At 45.5% G+C, this 15,774-nt stretch overlaps 3 protein-coding genes across 8 annotated transcripts in view; 1 reads left to right on the top strand and 2 right to left on the bottom strand.

Annotated features, from left to right (window-relative positions):
* The window catches only part of LOC117582733 (tyrosine-protein kinase Fer), a 28,442-nt gene extending 17,524 nt beyond the window's left edge, over positions 1-10,918 (top strand). For 2 of the 6 annotated variants that reach the window (XM_034270659.1, XM_034270660.1), the window contains exons 4-14: positions 4,685-4,781; positions 4,853-5,189; positions 5,256-5,534; positions 5,598-5,775; positions 5,976-7,535; positions 8,839-9,213; positions 9,275-9,488; positions 9,552-9,638; positions 9,701-9,829; positions 9,891-10,073; positions 10,139-10,290. In XM_034270659.1, coding sequence (XP_034126550.1) covers positions 4,685-4,781; positions 4,853-5,189; positions 5,256-5,534; positions 5,598-5,775; positions 5,976-7,535; positions 8,839-9,213; positions 9,275-9,488; positions 9,552-9,638; positions 9,701-9,829; positions 9,891-10,073; positions 10,139-10,290 — 3,591 coding nt within the window. Of the gene's footprint in view, positions 1-4,684; positions 4,782-4,852; positions 5,190-5,255; positions 5,535-5,597; positions 5,776-5,975; positions 7,536-8,131; positions 8,457-8,838; positions 9,214-9,274; positions 9,489-9,551; positions 9,639-9,700; positions 9,830-9,890; positions 10,074-10,138 lie in introns of those variants that run through there. The other 4 variants (XM_034270661.1, XM_034270662.1, XM_034270663.1 and 1 more) reach the window with 4 other exon arrangements.
* LOC117582735 (L-threonine ammonia-lyase) lies at positions 10,754-13,346 on the bottom strand. Its single transcript, XM_034270665.1, has 5 exons — positions 13,021-13,346; positions 12,890-12,960; positions 11,695-12,145; positions 11,343-11,635; positions 10,754-11,280 (listed from the first exon to the last, which is right to left on the bottom strand). The coding sequence occupies exons 1-5, from the start codon at positions 13,270-13,272 to the stop codon at positions 10,929-10,931; spliced, it is 1,419 nt and encodes a 472-aa protein (XP_034126556.1). The 5' UTR covers positions 13,273-13,346; the 3' UTR covers positions 10,754-10,928.
* A 498-nt stretch (positions 13,347-13,844) lies between these two features.
* On the bottom strand, positions 13,845-15,354 carry LOC117582736 (phosphotriesterase-related protein). The gene is made up of 5 exons (XM_034270666.1): positions 15,247-15,354; positions 14,662-15,174; positions 14,445-14,609; positions 14,164-14,381; positions 13,845-14,101 (listed from the first exon to the last, which is right to left on the bottom strand). Exons 1-5 carry the CDS (start codon positions 15,263-15,265, stop codon positions 13,964-13,966), a joined length of 1,053 nt encoding a protein of 350 aa, XP_034126557.1. The 5' UTR covers positions 15,266-15,354; the 3' UTR covers positions 13,845-13,963.
* Positions 15,355-15,774: the final 420 nt, after the last annotated feature.

Here is a 15,774-nt window from a genome sequence, read left to right as displayed (position 1 = left end):
CAGCCAAGTCCCCATTGCTGGTCGCTGTTCCAGCCGTTCACCACTTCCCGACCATAGTCTAGCTACTCAATATGAGTGGTAATAACTTGGCCAAGAGCCGTGCCGTGCGAACTGACTTCACTCCCTTGACATCAAAAGCGCAGCTGTGTGCTCTGTGCCTGCTCTGCGCCTGCTCTGCTGCTGCTGTGGATCAAGTTCAGGTTTCGGGTTTGCCCAAATGCAGCGACAGGCAATAGCAAAAAACTCATAAATTGATTTAGAAACAGCCAAAAGGGAAATCTGTAATACGATATTGCAATGCGAAGACTTTACACTCTGTTCATGGAGATTTAGGTACTGCAAGAATATTTGTTATGATTTAAGTAACCGCTAGAACTCTACCCGGAAAGTGCTAAAGTTTGTCTCATTGAATTGTGGAGTATCCAAGCTGATTCCTCGGATAATATCCCCGTTCTTCAGTAAGGGTATAGACACAGAGTTATTACATGTTGTGTAGTGCCCTGCTCGGCTTTCAAAAGTTATGCCCATTCCCTGAAATGATTGGCGAGAGCTGCCGCCACCACTGCTGCTGCTGCTGGTGGAGTGCTCTGTAGATATGTATTTGTGTATCTGTGTGTATGCAAAACAAGTTGCAAGCGACACGTAGGTGGCTTTGAATATTGAAAAGTCGTTCTGCAGCCGCTCCTGCGGCGGATTGAGACCTCCCAGTGGCAGTGGCAGTGTCAGCCCCCCAAAACGAAAGATTCAAGCCACAAACTTGAGACCGAAACAAAACTGGCTCGCAAGATGTTTTTGGCCAATTTGCCAAGACACTTTCACTGCGTTCGATCGTCAATTTTGCCATTCTATTCTTTTGTCTGTGCCTCTGAGTAGGTTTTCGATGCTTTCGATGCGCGACACTCAGCCTGAAATAGAAAGTGCTGACGGCGACGGACCGACATTTATCAAAAAAAATACAATTGAAATTCGTTTGCTTTTATTTCGTCACGCTTCTTTTCTTTTCACTTGGCACGCATGCAAATTTTGTGCAAAAATACATAAAAAAAACTTGGCAAAATACAATATGAACCCAATCCCAGTCCCAATGAAATTGCCAATAAATGTAGCAACGAAAGTGAAGTGAATATTGCGTGGCAATTATGCGACTGATTTTTTTGTTGTTGAATTGTTTGAACAATGAAATTAAACAGAAGCACACACTGGCGTAGCCGTAGCTGTTGACCCCCTGCTTATGTACAGTTAAAGCCATCAAAACGGGTTGGCCATTAATATTAGCGTGTCTCTATTGTTGGGCCTGGCCCACAGCAGCAGCAGCAACTACAGGAGGTCATTGACCAGGCGCCTGGACAGAGCTCGTGTCCAAGCTGGACCCGGACCCAGACCCAGACCAAGGCACGAACCACGACCACCAGCGCGACCACGACAAACGCGAGCTCGAGGAAATTACGAGTATACAAAATCCCAGATCCGCGGAAACTCGTGTATTGACCAACGGTCATAAATTTGCATAATTCGCAATTGCAGACTAAACGCCAGTGTTTAAACAATCTCAAAATGTTTCATAAAACATCATTATTGTCAACGCGACGACGACGCTGTCAACGCTTATGCAATGCCATCTTTCGGGACCGGCAAAACTGATTGAAAATTCCCATACAATCAACTGCATTGATTTCCCAACAAAAAAGGGTAAAACGAGCACCAAAACCCAGTACCCCAACCCAAACGCGTGTGTGGCATTTCCTATCGCTTTATGGGCCTATGACTTTTGTCACAGCTGCTGTCGGGCCATTTCATATTCAAATATGTTGGCCAAGAAAAACTCTCACGCGCTGACAAGCCAAAGAAAAATGGATGAAACCCGAAGAAAAGCGAAAAGCTAGAGTTACACACACACACACAAATGCAGTCTGAAGTTTAGTTTTTTTTTTTGTTGAGTTGTTTTCATTTTTCTGCTGGGGGGTTTTCTTGATTCGGTTTCTTTTTATTGCATCACGATTCGGCAATACATTTGACAAATTTATTTTGATTAGAGGCAATTTCTTCGTAAGTGTAGACATGAATTGAATTTCGCTTTGATTGAGTTGTGCTCTTTTTTTATTTTTATTTTTATTTTTATGAGGCATGGTATTGGCTGTGCTCATAGTTTATTTATATTGATGAACGCCAGAGGGTGAATAGCGAGAGGATATTGAAATTGTTTTGGTTATGCTTTTAATCTTTACATTTTTATTAACTCAAAGTCTATGGGCATTGGAAATAAACTAAATTTTTATATCAATTATCCGAAACTCTCTTAAAAGCTTAATCTTAATAGACCACGTAAACGATTCGTAACTTGTTTGCATTGTTAACTTTTGCAATTATAAATAATAACCACAAATTGTGATTGATTCCGCGAACTGTTAGATAAACTTCTATAGAAAAATGAGCAAAAATCTTTGCAAAAAAAAGCGATTATGACAAAGAAAACGCTATGACAAGCAAACAATGACATCGATAAGAATCAGAAAGTAACGGTGTGTTCTTTTGAATTCCCCTAGCATATACATATTTTCTTATGCCATGATGCAGCTTAATTTATCACCATTAAATAAAAATCAGCCCGACCAGGCGAATTTTCTGCTTAATTTGTAGACATTTCATTCTCTAATAGATTTTGGCTAGAAAACACACAGAAATCTAAGGCAGAAGAAACCGAAACAGATACAGATAAAGATACAGAAACAGCCACTGAGAAATCGACAAAACAGAATGGCAAAGAATCAAGCTGATTAATGCAAAACGTGCCAGTTGGCACCACTTGTCACAGTTTCCATTAGGTCATCGCCGCATTTACATATATATTTGAAATATTTCAACTAATGGTCATCTAATGGAATCGCTTTTGGCTTACCCATCTGGGACCATATGGGAGCACATCGATCCGCGCAGAGATCGACAGCTGGAGCTGGCCGAGAGATCTGAGGAGGGGCGTGAGAAAATTGAGAAAGTTTCGCTCGGTTTTGGTTCGGTGCAGGTGGCAGATTAGCAACTTTCCTTGGCCGCTCAGATCCGGCGGCGTTCTCGGGGGCACAAAACAGCAAAATAAAAGTCTGAAGACAACAAAAATTGGCAATCATTTGTAAACAATGTGTGAGGCGAGGTCCACCTGGGGACTGGGTGCTGGGTACTGGGACTGGCACTGGCACTGGGGTCTGGGGACTATTGACTGTTTGGCTGCTGAGAAGTAAGAAATACGCCGAGCATGACCCACTTTCGAGCCATGTTTACTTCTCTCTCTATCTATCACTGCGGCCCTCTCTTTCTAAACAACTTTTTAGGCAAATTAGCAGCTGCAAAGGCATTGAAAGTTGCTTAACCACTTGCCGAAAAAATACAAAAATCTACACAAAAATGAAATGAAAAACCCAAACAAACCATGGCCAGAACTTTACAAATGCTGGCTATTACGTAGCCAAAAGCCGGGAATGGGAATGGGTATGGGCATCCAGTGACAATAGCAACAAGTTGTTGAGATTGCAACTTATTTCAAGATAACTCTCGAAACACTCTCGACGGCACTTTCAATGCCAAATTGGTAAACTGGGTCAACAATTTATACGAGTACTGCATATATATTTTGTTCAGATTGCCTTTTCGTTTCTATTGCTGCTATTTTCATTTGGTATCGGATGCTTCCCGGGATGTCATTTGTGCCTGGGGCCCGATCATTCAATTAGTTAATTCATCTGCGAGTACGTGTATTTGTGCTGTCTTCCGCGTCTTGTGCAGAATGTGCAAATCTGTCTGCAATTAATATGCATGAACAAATGCAACTGCAACAGCAACGACAACAAAAAGCGGCTCGGGTTGCAGACTTAAGCCGTTGGCAAACATTGCACCCAAACAGTGGTACAGAGAGGGTTGAATTGAAGTCACAAATAACTCTTTCGATTTAGAAATATAAATTCTGTAAGCTGTCTAGTCGTTTTCTATTGCTCCTCGACCAGTGTGCACAGCATCAGCTGCAAAGTGTGCAAATGCAACTTGAACTCGGCAACTTTGCAGCTGCTTGACTAACTGCACTTTGCAGCCATTAGTTTTGCAGCCGAAAGCATCCAGCCTCCAGCATCAGCCTCAACTTCAGTTTGAGTCCCAGTTCCCGTCCCTCTACAACTTTTGTAGCTGTTGATTTTGTTGACAATGCTAACGGATGCTGTTGGATGTTGCTGGATGCTGGCTGGCTGGATGTTGGCTCAGCTGCTGCATTATGCTGCAATCCTTTTGCCCAGTCACTTATCAGTCATTTGCTGTAGCTGTTGTTGTACCTTGCATAATATGCAAACGTGAGAAAATGTTTAACCAAAGAAAGTGTGAGAGAAAGATGGAGACAGACCGAGCGGAGGGAGTAGCACGAGTGCACAGACGAATACAGAGAGCGCGAAGAGTATGGGTGGAAAGCGATATGTCTCATTATGCGATTACTCCCATGTGGAGCACACACAGTGCGCGACAAAAGACACAACACACAACACGTAGCCACAGCGATGTCGACGATGATGATGTAATGAATAAAGTTTTTGGGAAAGTGGCTAAATGGCACAGTCCACGCACACGTGTGCAAACCGCACTGAAACCTCAACCTGAACTCGTTTCCTCTTGTTCGTCACACTCAATTCGTACTCGTTTAATATCATTTCAGTTGACTGACGAGGTGGTGCGCAAGAAGACCGAATACCAAAAACATTTGGAGGGCTACAAGGCGCTGCGCACGCGTTTCGAGGAGCACTACATTAAGGGTAAGCCCAGCGTGCAACTTGATCTCATCTGAAATGGATGTGGGAATCACATGTTCGATGCTCATTTACAGCACCCGGTCGCAGTGGCCGCAAGCTGGACGATGTGCGGGACAAATATCAAAAGGCCTGCCGCAAGCTGCATCTCACACACAACGAGTACGTGCTCTCCATCTCAGAAGCCATTGAAGTGGAGAAGGACTTTCGCACTGTACTGCTGCCGGGACTACTCGAGCATCAGCAATCCGTCCAGGAGAGCTTCATTCTGCTCTGGCGCAACATTCTACAGGAGGCGGTCCAATATGGCGATCTCACGGCCGACAAGTACAAGGAGATACAGAAACGCATCGACACTGTGATAGGTGGCATCAATCCGGGCGAAGAGTATGGCGAATTCACCGAGAAACACAAGTAAGTAGCTTCAGGGAGTCTCCAATTAATCGCAAGACCAATGAATGACTTTCTTTGTCTCTGCAGAACCTCACCGACAACGCCGTTACTCTTCCAGTTCGATGAGACGCTCATCGAGGACATACCCGGCAAACTGCAATCCAGCACCCTCACAGTAGATAATCTTACAGTGGACTGGCTGCGCACACGTCTCCTGGAGCTGGAGGGCTCTGTGAAGGAGTGCCAGGAGAAGCAGCTGAAGATGATTGAGCATGTGAATGGTGGTTCACCGGTGGCCAATGGCAGCATTATCTCGAATGGCAGCAACAGCTCCAATGGCATACAATCCAACAAGGATAGCCAGTGGTAAGTGGGAGAGCGAGAGAGCTCTGAAAACATGCCCTTTAAATGCCCATTCCCTCTCAACAGTCGCCAGTCCAAGGATCTAAATGCACTGAGATGCCAGGAGAAACAGAAACAGAAGCTGGTGGACATGATCAAGTGTGCGCTGAACGAAGTGGGCTGCGAGGAGCTGCCCTCCGGCTGCGATGATCATCTGACACTCGAGCAGACCTTCATCGAGAATGGCTACAACAATGAACAGCAGGTGGGTGGAAGTTGTATGCCCCTTGGGTTGTGGCTAGTCCTAAGTTGTAGGTGGTTTTGGAATAGCTCTAATGATAACTAATCTTCTGTCATGAAACGATTTCTTTCTCTCTGGATGCCGCCCTCTGTCACATCCACATACCACACACACACACACACACACACACATCCAAATCTAACCCATTCCCATGCTGGTAGCAGCGCTCCAACTCCACTAGTTCTCCGGGGCTGGGCATCATGAATGAGCTGATGCGACGCGGCGGAGTCCTCACGCTACTGCGCGGACGTGGGCGCCACTTCAAGCGCAAGTCCACGCCACAACCGACGACACCCGTGACGCGGACGCGCCAGGGACGCTTCTCCAAGATGCAGCCACGCTCCCAGAGCCTCGGATCGTTGTCGGTAATTAGGGATGCGCGTAGTCCTGCACGTTACGAGCCCATTACTAACCCACTGCGCCTGGCGGCCAGCGTCCACTACTTGGGCGAGGAAATATCCTTTAGTTCGACGCCGCCGGCGCTGCCGCGACTGCGTCGCACCCAGTGTTCCATGTTGTGTTTGGGCGAGGATGAGGAGCCGCTGGAGCCGTTGCCGGTGGTCTTCTCGCCCGCCCCGCTCACCCAGCTAACCGTTGCCGTTATTACTAACACTAACAACAATCACATCTATGCGGATCTCGAGCTGGGACTGAAGATACCCCATGCCGACAGTCTGGCCAGCGAGGATGAGGAGGAGGAGGCACTGCCCGCCCGTAAAGAACAGATTAAGATAGAAATCAATCAGGCAGTGCCACAAAACTCCATCGATGCCCATTTGGACAGAATTGATGAACTGAATCGAGTGTTGGACGATCGCTTGAAGAGATCGCTGCAGCCCACGACGCCCAACGATGATGTTAATGCCATCGAGAGCATGGATGAGGTGCAGACACGAAAGGCAGCGCCAAACGATGTGGATAGCCAGACAAAGCGCAGTTCCAGCTCCAGTTCGGAGTGCCGCTCCTCGCAGCTCTCCGGCAAAGACCTAATGGGACATACCAAGAAGCGTTCGCTCTCCTTTACCCAAAAGTCCATAAGCAACATATTCAGCAATCTCAAGGAGTTCTCCAAGAGTCCCTTGGTGCGCATGGGCAAGAGTGCGACGGTGAGTGAGGAGCAGGAGAAGCCTCAGGTGGGGTCTCAGGCGCCCAACGATCAGCATTCCAGCAGCAGCGAATCGCAAACGAATCCGAACAACAATAACACCAGCAGTAGTATTAGCAATCACAGTGCCTCACAGTCCACGATCATCACGAGCACGATCACCACGACGATCACCACAACCACTTCGTCAGCGACGCCGTCCAAGGAAACCTCAAGACTGAAATTCAAAGTGCCAAAGATCCAGAAGAAATCGAAAGCCATCCGCAACACATTCCGCTCCAAGTTGCTCAACTTCCAGTTGAAGCGATCCAAGCCCTGCAAACAGTGCACCAAACGAAGGCGCATCCATCCCAGCAAGAGTGTCTTTGACTTTGCCAAGGAGTTCGATATGGATAACCAGGAGGGATCATCCACGGAGGAGCAATTCTGCAGCTGCCCTGCACCGACCCCAAAGACGAAGCTACCAGTTCAAATGGAGCGCAAATTCGAGTCCCACAGCTCCGGGGAGCTGGACGAAAACGACGACGAGGACCGGGATCATGATAACGAGGACAGCATCAGCGACGATGTGCTCAGCATGAAGGAGCATTGTTATTGTGTTCCCAGCTTGGCGGCCAGTGTGAGTTCCCGTATTCGACAGCGACAACAGCACCCCACCCACCGTATCAAGTGTATCTAAGCAACCGGACGCCGGATGGCGCCTCTTCACAATGAACAAAACGCATCGCCTATTGCCTGCCTCTATTTGCATGTTTGATTGATTGTTTGTGCATGTTTCAAAGCTTACGTTCAATATTGAAAGCATGTAGAGGGTAGAGCTTTTTATTGCGACTACCAAAAATAGAGCACAGGGTGCTCCCAATTCGCATTCACTAGAGTAGATATAGATCTTGGGGGAAGCTGTTTGTGTTGGGCATGGAAACTATGTGATTCGGTTTGGTTATGGCAGACAAGTATTGCAGTAGAGCCATTTCTTAGAGATATTTTCACAGAGAATACTTCCTTAATTATATTCATAATAATATTGCCTCAGAGAGTATTCATAATTCGCTTAACCAGCAACAACTTTCTCCCTTTTCCAATATCTAAATTTACTTGTGCGTGCCCCAGAGAGACACAGACGCCAGGCAGTGTGTACTCTCTCTCTCTCTCTCTCTCTAGGCTACAAGTTCAACTGAGAGCATAAAACGATTATAGCTTTTAGTTCTCCCTGATCCAACGAACAGTTTGGACACTAGGTAGCCGCTGTCATTAATCTCTCATCTGGTCGCTTGAAATGTTTGGCGTCCGTTTGGCCAGTGAAAAGTTGGAAGTCATACGAGTATTTGTAGAACGCGTGTTTTCCATATTGCGCAAGTACTTGAATAGTTGATAGGGATATATACTCGTACTCGTAGTCGATTCCATTATGAGCAGCAGCACTTCCGGTCGGAGCAGCAATGGTGGCGGTCCCGATGGCAGTGGGATCTTTGAGACAATTATCTTTGCCGGTCGCCCAGTGCCACCGGCGCGTAAGAAGAGACCCAAATCGAAAGTATTTGTGAGTCACAAGCGACAGCCTTGAACGTAGATTCATGTTGTCCATACGAACATCCATATCCGATGTAGTAATAGTATTTATTTTTATTTTTTATATGCCTCTTGCTTACAGTATTTTATTTTAATTTGCGTATGTGTCTTTGAATCTTTGTATCTTTGACTTGTGTACGTAAATGTGTTGCTGCTGCATTTCGTCAGAGCCAATTGCACCCACGCATTTCCGTTCCGCCGTTTGTGGAAATTATGGAAATGGCGTGTTAAGCATTTTATTCTATTTTATTTTGCCATCGTTTCACTCTTCTGTATTTTGTATTCTGCATGCCATTCACTAATCTTCTGGCTAAGTGGCAAGAATATGTTGGCTAATTGTTTGGCTCTTGCAGATATCCCTATCCACGAATCGGCCGCTCTACGAGGAGGAGTGGTTCCACGGTGTATTGCCGCGCGAGGAGGTGGTGCGTCTCCTTAACAACGATGGCGACTTTCTGGTGCGAGAGACCATTCGCAACGAGGAGAGCCAGATTGTGCTGAGTGTCTGCTGGAATGGCCACAAGCACTTCATCGTCCAGACCACCGGCGAGGGCAACTTCCGCTTCGAGGGTCCACCCTTTGCCAGCATCCAGGAGCTGATCATGCACCAGTACCACATCGAGTTGCCCGTCACTGTCAAATCCGGTGCCATTCTACGACGTCCCATTTGCCGTGAGCGTTGGGAGCTGAGCAATGATGATGTGGTTCTACTCGAAAGGATTGGCAGGGTAAGAAACAGTGGTGATTCGAGTCCCGAAGGACATAAATTCTCATTTATTCTATTTCCAGGGCAACTTTGGTGATGTCTACAAGGCCAAATTAAAGTCCACCAAGCTGGATGTTGCCGTCAAGACCTGCCGCATGACCCTGCCCGATGAACAAAAGCGCAAATTCCTGCAGGAGGGTCGCATCCTAAAGCAATACGATCATCCGAATATTGTCAAACTGATTGGCATTTGTGTGCAAAAGCAGCCCATAATGATTGTCATGGAACTGGTGCTAGGTAAGAATAGAATTTTATTAGTGTAAAGATATCAAAATTTAACACTTGCATTTATACTTTTAGGTGGTTCACTCCTAACTTATTTGCGTAAAAACTCGAATGGCCTGTCTGCTCGTCAGCAAATGGGAATGTGCCGAGATGCGGCAGCAGGTTAGAGCTACAAAAACCAAGTTGAAATCTCCAACTAATCCCATATAACATTACTTACTTAGGCATGCGCTATCTGGAGTCCAAGAACTGCATTCATCGGGATCTGGCGGCGCGAAATTGTCTCGTCGATCTAGAGCACAGCGTAAAGATCTCTGATTTTGGCATGTCCCGCGAGGAAGAGGAATATATCGGTAGGTTTCAGAATCCAAAATGAATGCTGGACATAGACTAATATTTCTTGTTCTTGATCAGTTTCCGATGGCATGAAGCAAATACCCGTGAAATGGACAGCACCAGAGGCCCTCAACTTTGGCAAATATACGTCCCTCTGCGATGTGTGGTCCTATGGCATATTAATGTGGGAGATATTCTCAAAGGGAGACACACCCTATTCGGGTATGAGCAATTCAAGAGCCAGAGAGCGCATCGACACAGGTATGGAGAAACCTTAAATTATACAAAAAGAAAAGTCATGTGATGGTTATGTGTTCCTGTCATAGGATATCGCATGCCAACGCCGGAGAATACGCCGCCAGAGATGTATCGACTGATGCTCAAGTGCTGGGCCGCCGATGCCGAGTCTCGGCCACATTTCGATGAAATCTACAATGTGGTCGATGCCCTCATATTGCGCCTGGACAACAGCCACTGAATGTAGCTGTAGCCCTGCAGCATCTGTATCTATAACTTTAAGCATACTCAATGTAGGTTTAGTCAGCGCTTTTAAAGTACGTCACGTCCTAGAACTTAATAACGAGATGCCTGTATTTATGAGATAAACCATACACCATACAACATACAACTGATACATTTTACCACATTAACGATATTTATACGTATATAAATATATATATTTTTTCTAGCCATGTAATCTGTACATTTTTCGATATCTAATTGTATTTTGTGTGTGTTTGTGCATCCGTGACTGACTGAGTATGTATGATATAATGAATCCTTAATGTGCCAAAAACCGCAAGAACTTAAAAAGAAAAGAAAGAAATTCAACAAAAAAAATGTGTGTCTGCATCGCGTATGCCTAAGCTTATTGAATTTATATCCTTAGTTGTTTTTGTCTATTTTTTTTTAGTTAATTATTTAAGCCTTACGTTGGTCAATTCGTTTCAAGACTCTGTATTCTATGTATATTTATTTACATTTAATTTACTACGATTACGATTATATATGTATGTGTACTATAGATATGTTTATCTATGCTCTAAGTTAAAGCTTTAAGTTTTTGCTGCGCTGCTGAAGTGAATAAATCATATGTGTACTGTGTACTTGTTGACCCTACGACTCTGGGGCATTGCTCAGAGCCAGTGGCACATCGGAGAACTCAACTTTGGAGTAGAATTTCTTCAGTTCGTTCTTCAGCTGCAGACTGTGCGACCAATCGACTGTTTCGCAGACTACCTTCACCTCCACGGTGTAGATGTCTCTCAGCCAGGCACGCTCGTGCATAATATCCTTGATCGAGACCCCAATGCGCACCAGCAGGTTGCACAAATCATTGATGCCACCCGGCCGATCGCTGATCTCCACATTGAACTTCACCAAGCGACCCACGGCGGCAAGTCCTCGCTCCAGACAGCGTCCGAAGACTGTGGTGTCTATGTTGCCTCCACAAAGCAGAACCACAACCCTAAGGGAAGAGAGAAAATCAATGGGGCAATCCCACTTTAAGGCACTCCAACTTGTACTCACTTCTTGCCCTTCAGCTCATCGAGATGTCCGGCCAAAATGGCAGCCAGACCTGCACCCCCAGCTCCCTCAACCACACACTTTTCCTCCTCCACCAGTCGGAGTATGGCAACTGCAATCCACTCCTCCTTGACCACCACCATGCGATCAATCAGGGGCATGGCCGTGGCATAGGCATTGTAGCCGACCTTTGGCACAGCCAGACCATCGGCCAGCGTGTTCTTAATGGGTGTATGAATGGGTCCCTTGTTCTCCATGGCTCTCGTGAAACTCGCGCACTTCTCCGACTCGACACCCTGGAAAAACAACAACAGAATTCAGACTTAACTTTCAATCACACATGGATTCTACTTACAATAATCTTGGTCTTGGGGGAAAGTGCCTTCACCGCTGTGGCTATGCCTGCTATGAGGCCACCGCCGCCCACCGGCACCACCACAGCATCCGGTTCTGGCACCTGTTCGAGTATCTCCAATCCAATGGTGCCCTGGCCGGCCATTATATGCGGATGATCGTAGCCATTCACATAGAGCAGACCCTCGTCCTGGGACATGCGCATGGCCAGGGACTTGGCCTCACCCATATCGTTGCCATCCACAATGACGCGAGCCTTGTAGTTGCGGCACTTCTGGATCTTCATGATCGGCGCTGCCTTGGGCATCACCACCGTCACGGGAATGTTCAGCTTCCAGCCATGGTAGCACAATGCCTGTGCATGATTACCCAGCGACGCACTGATCACTCCCGTTCGCTTCTGCTCGTCTGTGAGGGACAGAAGGGCATAGCGTGCACCTCGCTCCTTGAAGCTATCAAAACGGATGTCAAACGAAATTCGGTGCTCAATCACATGTTGCTCGTAAAATCGGAAATCAATTAGCAACAATTCCCCCTTTTAACCATATCAGGCCTATTAAGCGTTATCTTATCGGATCTGTGCCTATTGCTCGTTTCTTCTTTTTGGCCAACTGATAGAAATGCGCTGTAGCCTATGATTAGGATGATTAATCCTACGTAGCTGCTCAAGCGACACAGAAAATGACAACAAAATTGTAATATAGAGACACTGCTTATCAGTAGCCGGAAAATACCGCTGCCAGACAATATTCAGATGCATATTAAATAGGCTATTAGACAGTATATATGCACATGCTATACAGATTATTCGAAGCAATAATAATGCCACTGTGATAATGAACCTTGGACCTCAATTTTGCAAATAAAAATGCATTAGGGAACAACAATACAAAAACAAACTCTTATATAATAATCATTTTTATGAATTTTTCTAAAATTATATCGTTTTATCAGAATTGTGGGTGATATTTTTATTGATTTACGATATCAAAAGTAGCCATTAAATATTTGTATTTGCGTAGCAAAGATAACGACGAATATTATCGAGGGAGATCTACTTTTCCTAAAAACTGACGGACAGACTTAAGGACTCTTGTGAAATGATACGATATAATATTCCAAAACTGATGGCAATGTTCATTTTCCCCCACATTCTTCCCTATTCATAGGAGATTTCGAGTACTTCAATCACTCACCTGCCTGTATATTGTAGGAAATCCTTTTTCAAAAAAAGCTCCATGCCATATAGATCCGAGGAAGTGGATTTCTGCAAGTAAGACACACAGAGTATTAACTAAATCTAGAATAAATATAAAGCGATATTTACCGGACACGGTGTACGCTCCACTCCACCTCGTATGAGAAACGCAGCCGATGTGACATCATGGAAGGAAATCTTCTGGGGATGCTCGGGATCGCAAAAGGGATCTAAGATTTCCTCCACACCGCCAGAGACATGTCTGGGTCGCAGCTTCGGCTGTTCCACCTTCCCATTGCTATTTCCATTGGAGTTTCCATTGCTTTTGGGAACTGTGCCGTTCTGTTCCTTGGGTGATTCCGTTCTTGTTGCCTGCGACATGTTTGCCCTCAATGTTATTCCAGCTTCTGCGACTGATTGCCGACAACTGCCTGATGAATACTGCTGAATGCTGGAATAGTCGGAACTCGTATATATAGGCAGGTCGATTAGGAGTCTCTATTGACGAGCTGTTGGTCGTAAAAACGGCACCTTTGCGTTTCAATTGCCTGGGGCGGCTGGTCACTTTATGAGGCCTGGCCTGGCCTGGCCTGGCCTGACGACACGTTGATAAGAGGCGCTTTGGTAACCAAAAACAACGATAAGGCTTACATTTACTCAATTTTTGGTATTTTTGGCAACATCATCAAAGGCAGAAAAGTTCCCTAACCAAGGAGAAAATAAGCTCAAAGTAGTTTACATGGAATGCGGGTCAAGAGCGATAAGAAATAGTTAAGGTCTTTCGACAGTGGAAATTGTGGAAACCTTTGCAGTTAAATTTCCAAGATCATACCATACCCAAAGTTCTGAATTGTAGGTGATTGCGATACGTTAAGGTCGAAGCGGCGCACGAGCCCCCAAAAAAGGCCATTAGAAAAATAATAAACATATTCGTACGGGCGATAAGACGAAACTTTTACACATTTTGTGAACTGCTATATTTTCCAAGTTTGCCAAAACAACAGAGCTTATCTAATCCACTTGTAGAAGATAAGAGATGTAGTCCAAACAACATCATATACAAGCTCCCTTTCTAGGGATCAAATGAGAGCCAATCGGCAGGATTCGTGACAGTCATTTGCTCCACTTGCTCCAAGGTGACGCCTCGAGCGAACATGCGTGGCAGGATGTTTGTGTGGATATGATGATAGCCATGACCTCCATAGGAAGTCTGGAAAAAGGAAAGAATTATAGTTATATATTTAAAGCTTATTGTGATTTTTTTTAGCCCACCAATCGATGCTTTGTGTGAATGTCGTGGGACATGAGCAGCCTGTCCACCAGACCCTCCTCGATAAGTTTCATCAGATTGTCAATGCGCTGGCCATCGGACAGCATGTCCACATTGGTATTTAGCTGGTAGTACGAGCACTCAGTGCCAAATAGATCGTACTGCAGGTAACAGCCAAGTTTGGAGAGTTCCAACAACTCGTCAATCTTGAAAAGTGTGCCTAAAATGATCAGTGAAAATCTCTTAAAGATAAGTAGGAAGTAGTAGTAGTCACTTTACTTACGATCCAAATGCGACATGACACACTTATCGGCACGTCCGCCAGCCTCCAGGTAGAGCCGCATGATGTCAAAAGGAGCCTCGGCAACCCGATGTGGATGAAAGGAGACGCCGCAGCCGAGGACCTCCTGAATCTCACCCGTTGCCTTGATGGAATTCTTTTCAAACTCTGCAGGAAAGTACCAGTTAGAAAGTCGTTTCGTGTCACCTTTAGATCTTACCGTGTATGGGATGAACGCTGGCCACTTCCCCAATGAAGCCACACTTGACCATTTTGCCATTGATCTCGATACCAGTCAGAATATCCTTGGTATACAAATCAGTCATCTGTTCCACGGTAAGACTCGCATGACTGGCATCCTGCACGGCATGGATGTAGTGTCCCGTGCCAGCTACGAAATGGACACCGGTGCTCTTTGCCAGCTCCACAATAAACTCGAGATTCCGCTTCAAGCCATAGCTGCTGTTTTCTACGATGCTGCCACCGCCGTGCTTCTTGTAGAGCAGCACATCCTTCTTGGCGGCCTCGAGGGCCTCCTCATCGTAGAACCGAACATTCTCCTTGCTGGAGTACGGATACAGGCGTACATAGCCCAGGGTGGACATGCTTATCTTCGCCTTCAGTTCGCGTTCAAAGTCCACCGGCGGTGGTCTGTAAAAGTGCTCAAAGTCGAGAGCCACATGCTCGTGGGTGAGGGTGCGACCCAGCAGATTGGGTGTGATGCTTCCCAGCACTAGCAGTGGAAATTTTCATTCAGATAACCCTAAGACCAGCTCTTATCATAATTTATTCTCCACCAACTCACCGGTCTGTATGGTTGACATTTTTCGCAGCTTCCTATTTGGGTCACACTCTTTGAGAAACTTCTATTTTAAGATGATTCGTTAGCGTCCGAACTCCACGACTTTCAAAGAGCAACTAAATCTTGGACAATCTCGACTGTTCTTCGTGGTGAATAAATCTTCACAGTTCTTTCGCTTTGTTCTCGTAGATCAAACATGTAGCAGTGTGTGTACCCTACAATCAGAGATTGCATTTGCTTCTTTTATCTTTTTTAAGTGCAATTAAAGTCATGATGATATGAGCTCTGGACTGAATAATGTGTACTAGGGGACTACTTTTCTTCAGAGAGAGAGTTCAGTGGCAGTATGTGACTCTTTTAGTGTGTAATGATCTAAGAGTGCCCAGGAATATTATCTCTAATCTCTACAAAATCTATCACACCTATCGTAAACATTCAGAAACCTCTCCAGCAATTTCTGCTCAATCAAAACACATTTGTTCTTTATATTTCTCAGAATAATTCTCTTTATTAGTTCCATTTCTTTCCGTG

The sequence above is a fragment of the Drosophila guanche genome, unplaced genomic scaffold (genome assembly GCF_900245975.1).
Source record: "Drosophila guanche unplaced genomic scaffold, DGUA_6, whole genome shotgun sequence".
In the NCBI taxonomy this organism is placed as follows: Eukaryota; Metazoa; Arthropoda; class Insecta; order Diptera; family Drosophilidae; genus Drosophila; species Drosophila guanche.
Note: the sequence above shows the minus strand (reverse complement) of the source record. Positions and strands in the feature narration are given on the sequence as shown.

Coding starts and splice junctions, on each gene's coding strand:
- LOC117582735 (XM_034270665.1), bottom strand. CDS start 13,272: ATGTCGCAGGCAACAAGAACGGAATCACCCAAGGAACAGAACGGCACA. Junction 12,961..13,020: donor TGGAGCGTACACCGTGTCCG/GTAAATATCGCT, acceptor TCTTACTTGCAG/AAATCCACTTCCTCGGATCT. Junction 12,146..12,889: donor TTCCTACAATATACAGGCAG/GTGAGTGATTGA, acceptor CCGTTTTGATAG/CTTCAAGGAGCGAGGTGCAC.
- LOC117582736 (XM_034270666.1), bottom strand. Junction 14,610..14,661: donor CAGCGTTCATCCCATACACG/GTAAGATCTAAA, acceptor ACTTTCCTGCAG/AGTTTGAAAAGAATTCCATC. Junction 14,382..14,444: donor TGTCATGTCGCATTTGGATC/GTAAGTAAAGTG, acceptor TGATCATTTTAG/GCACACTTTTCAAGATTGAC.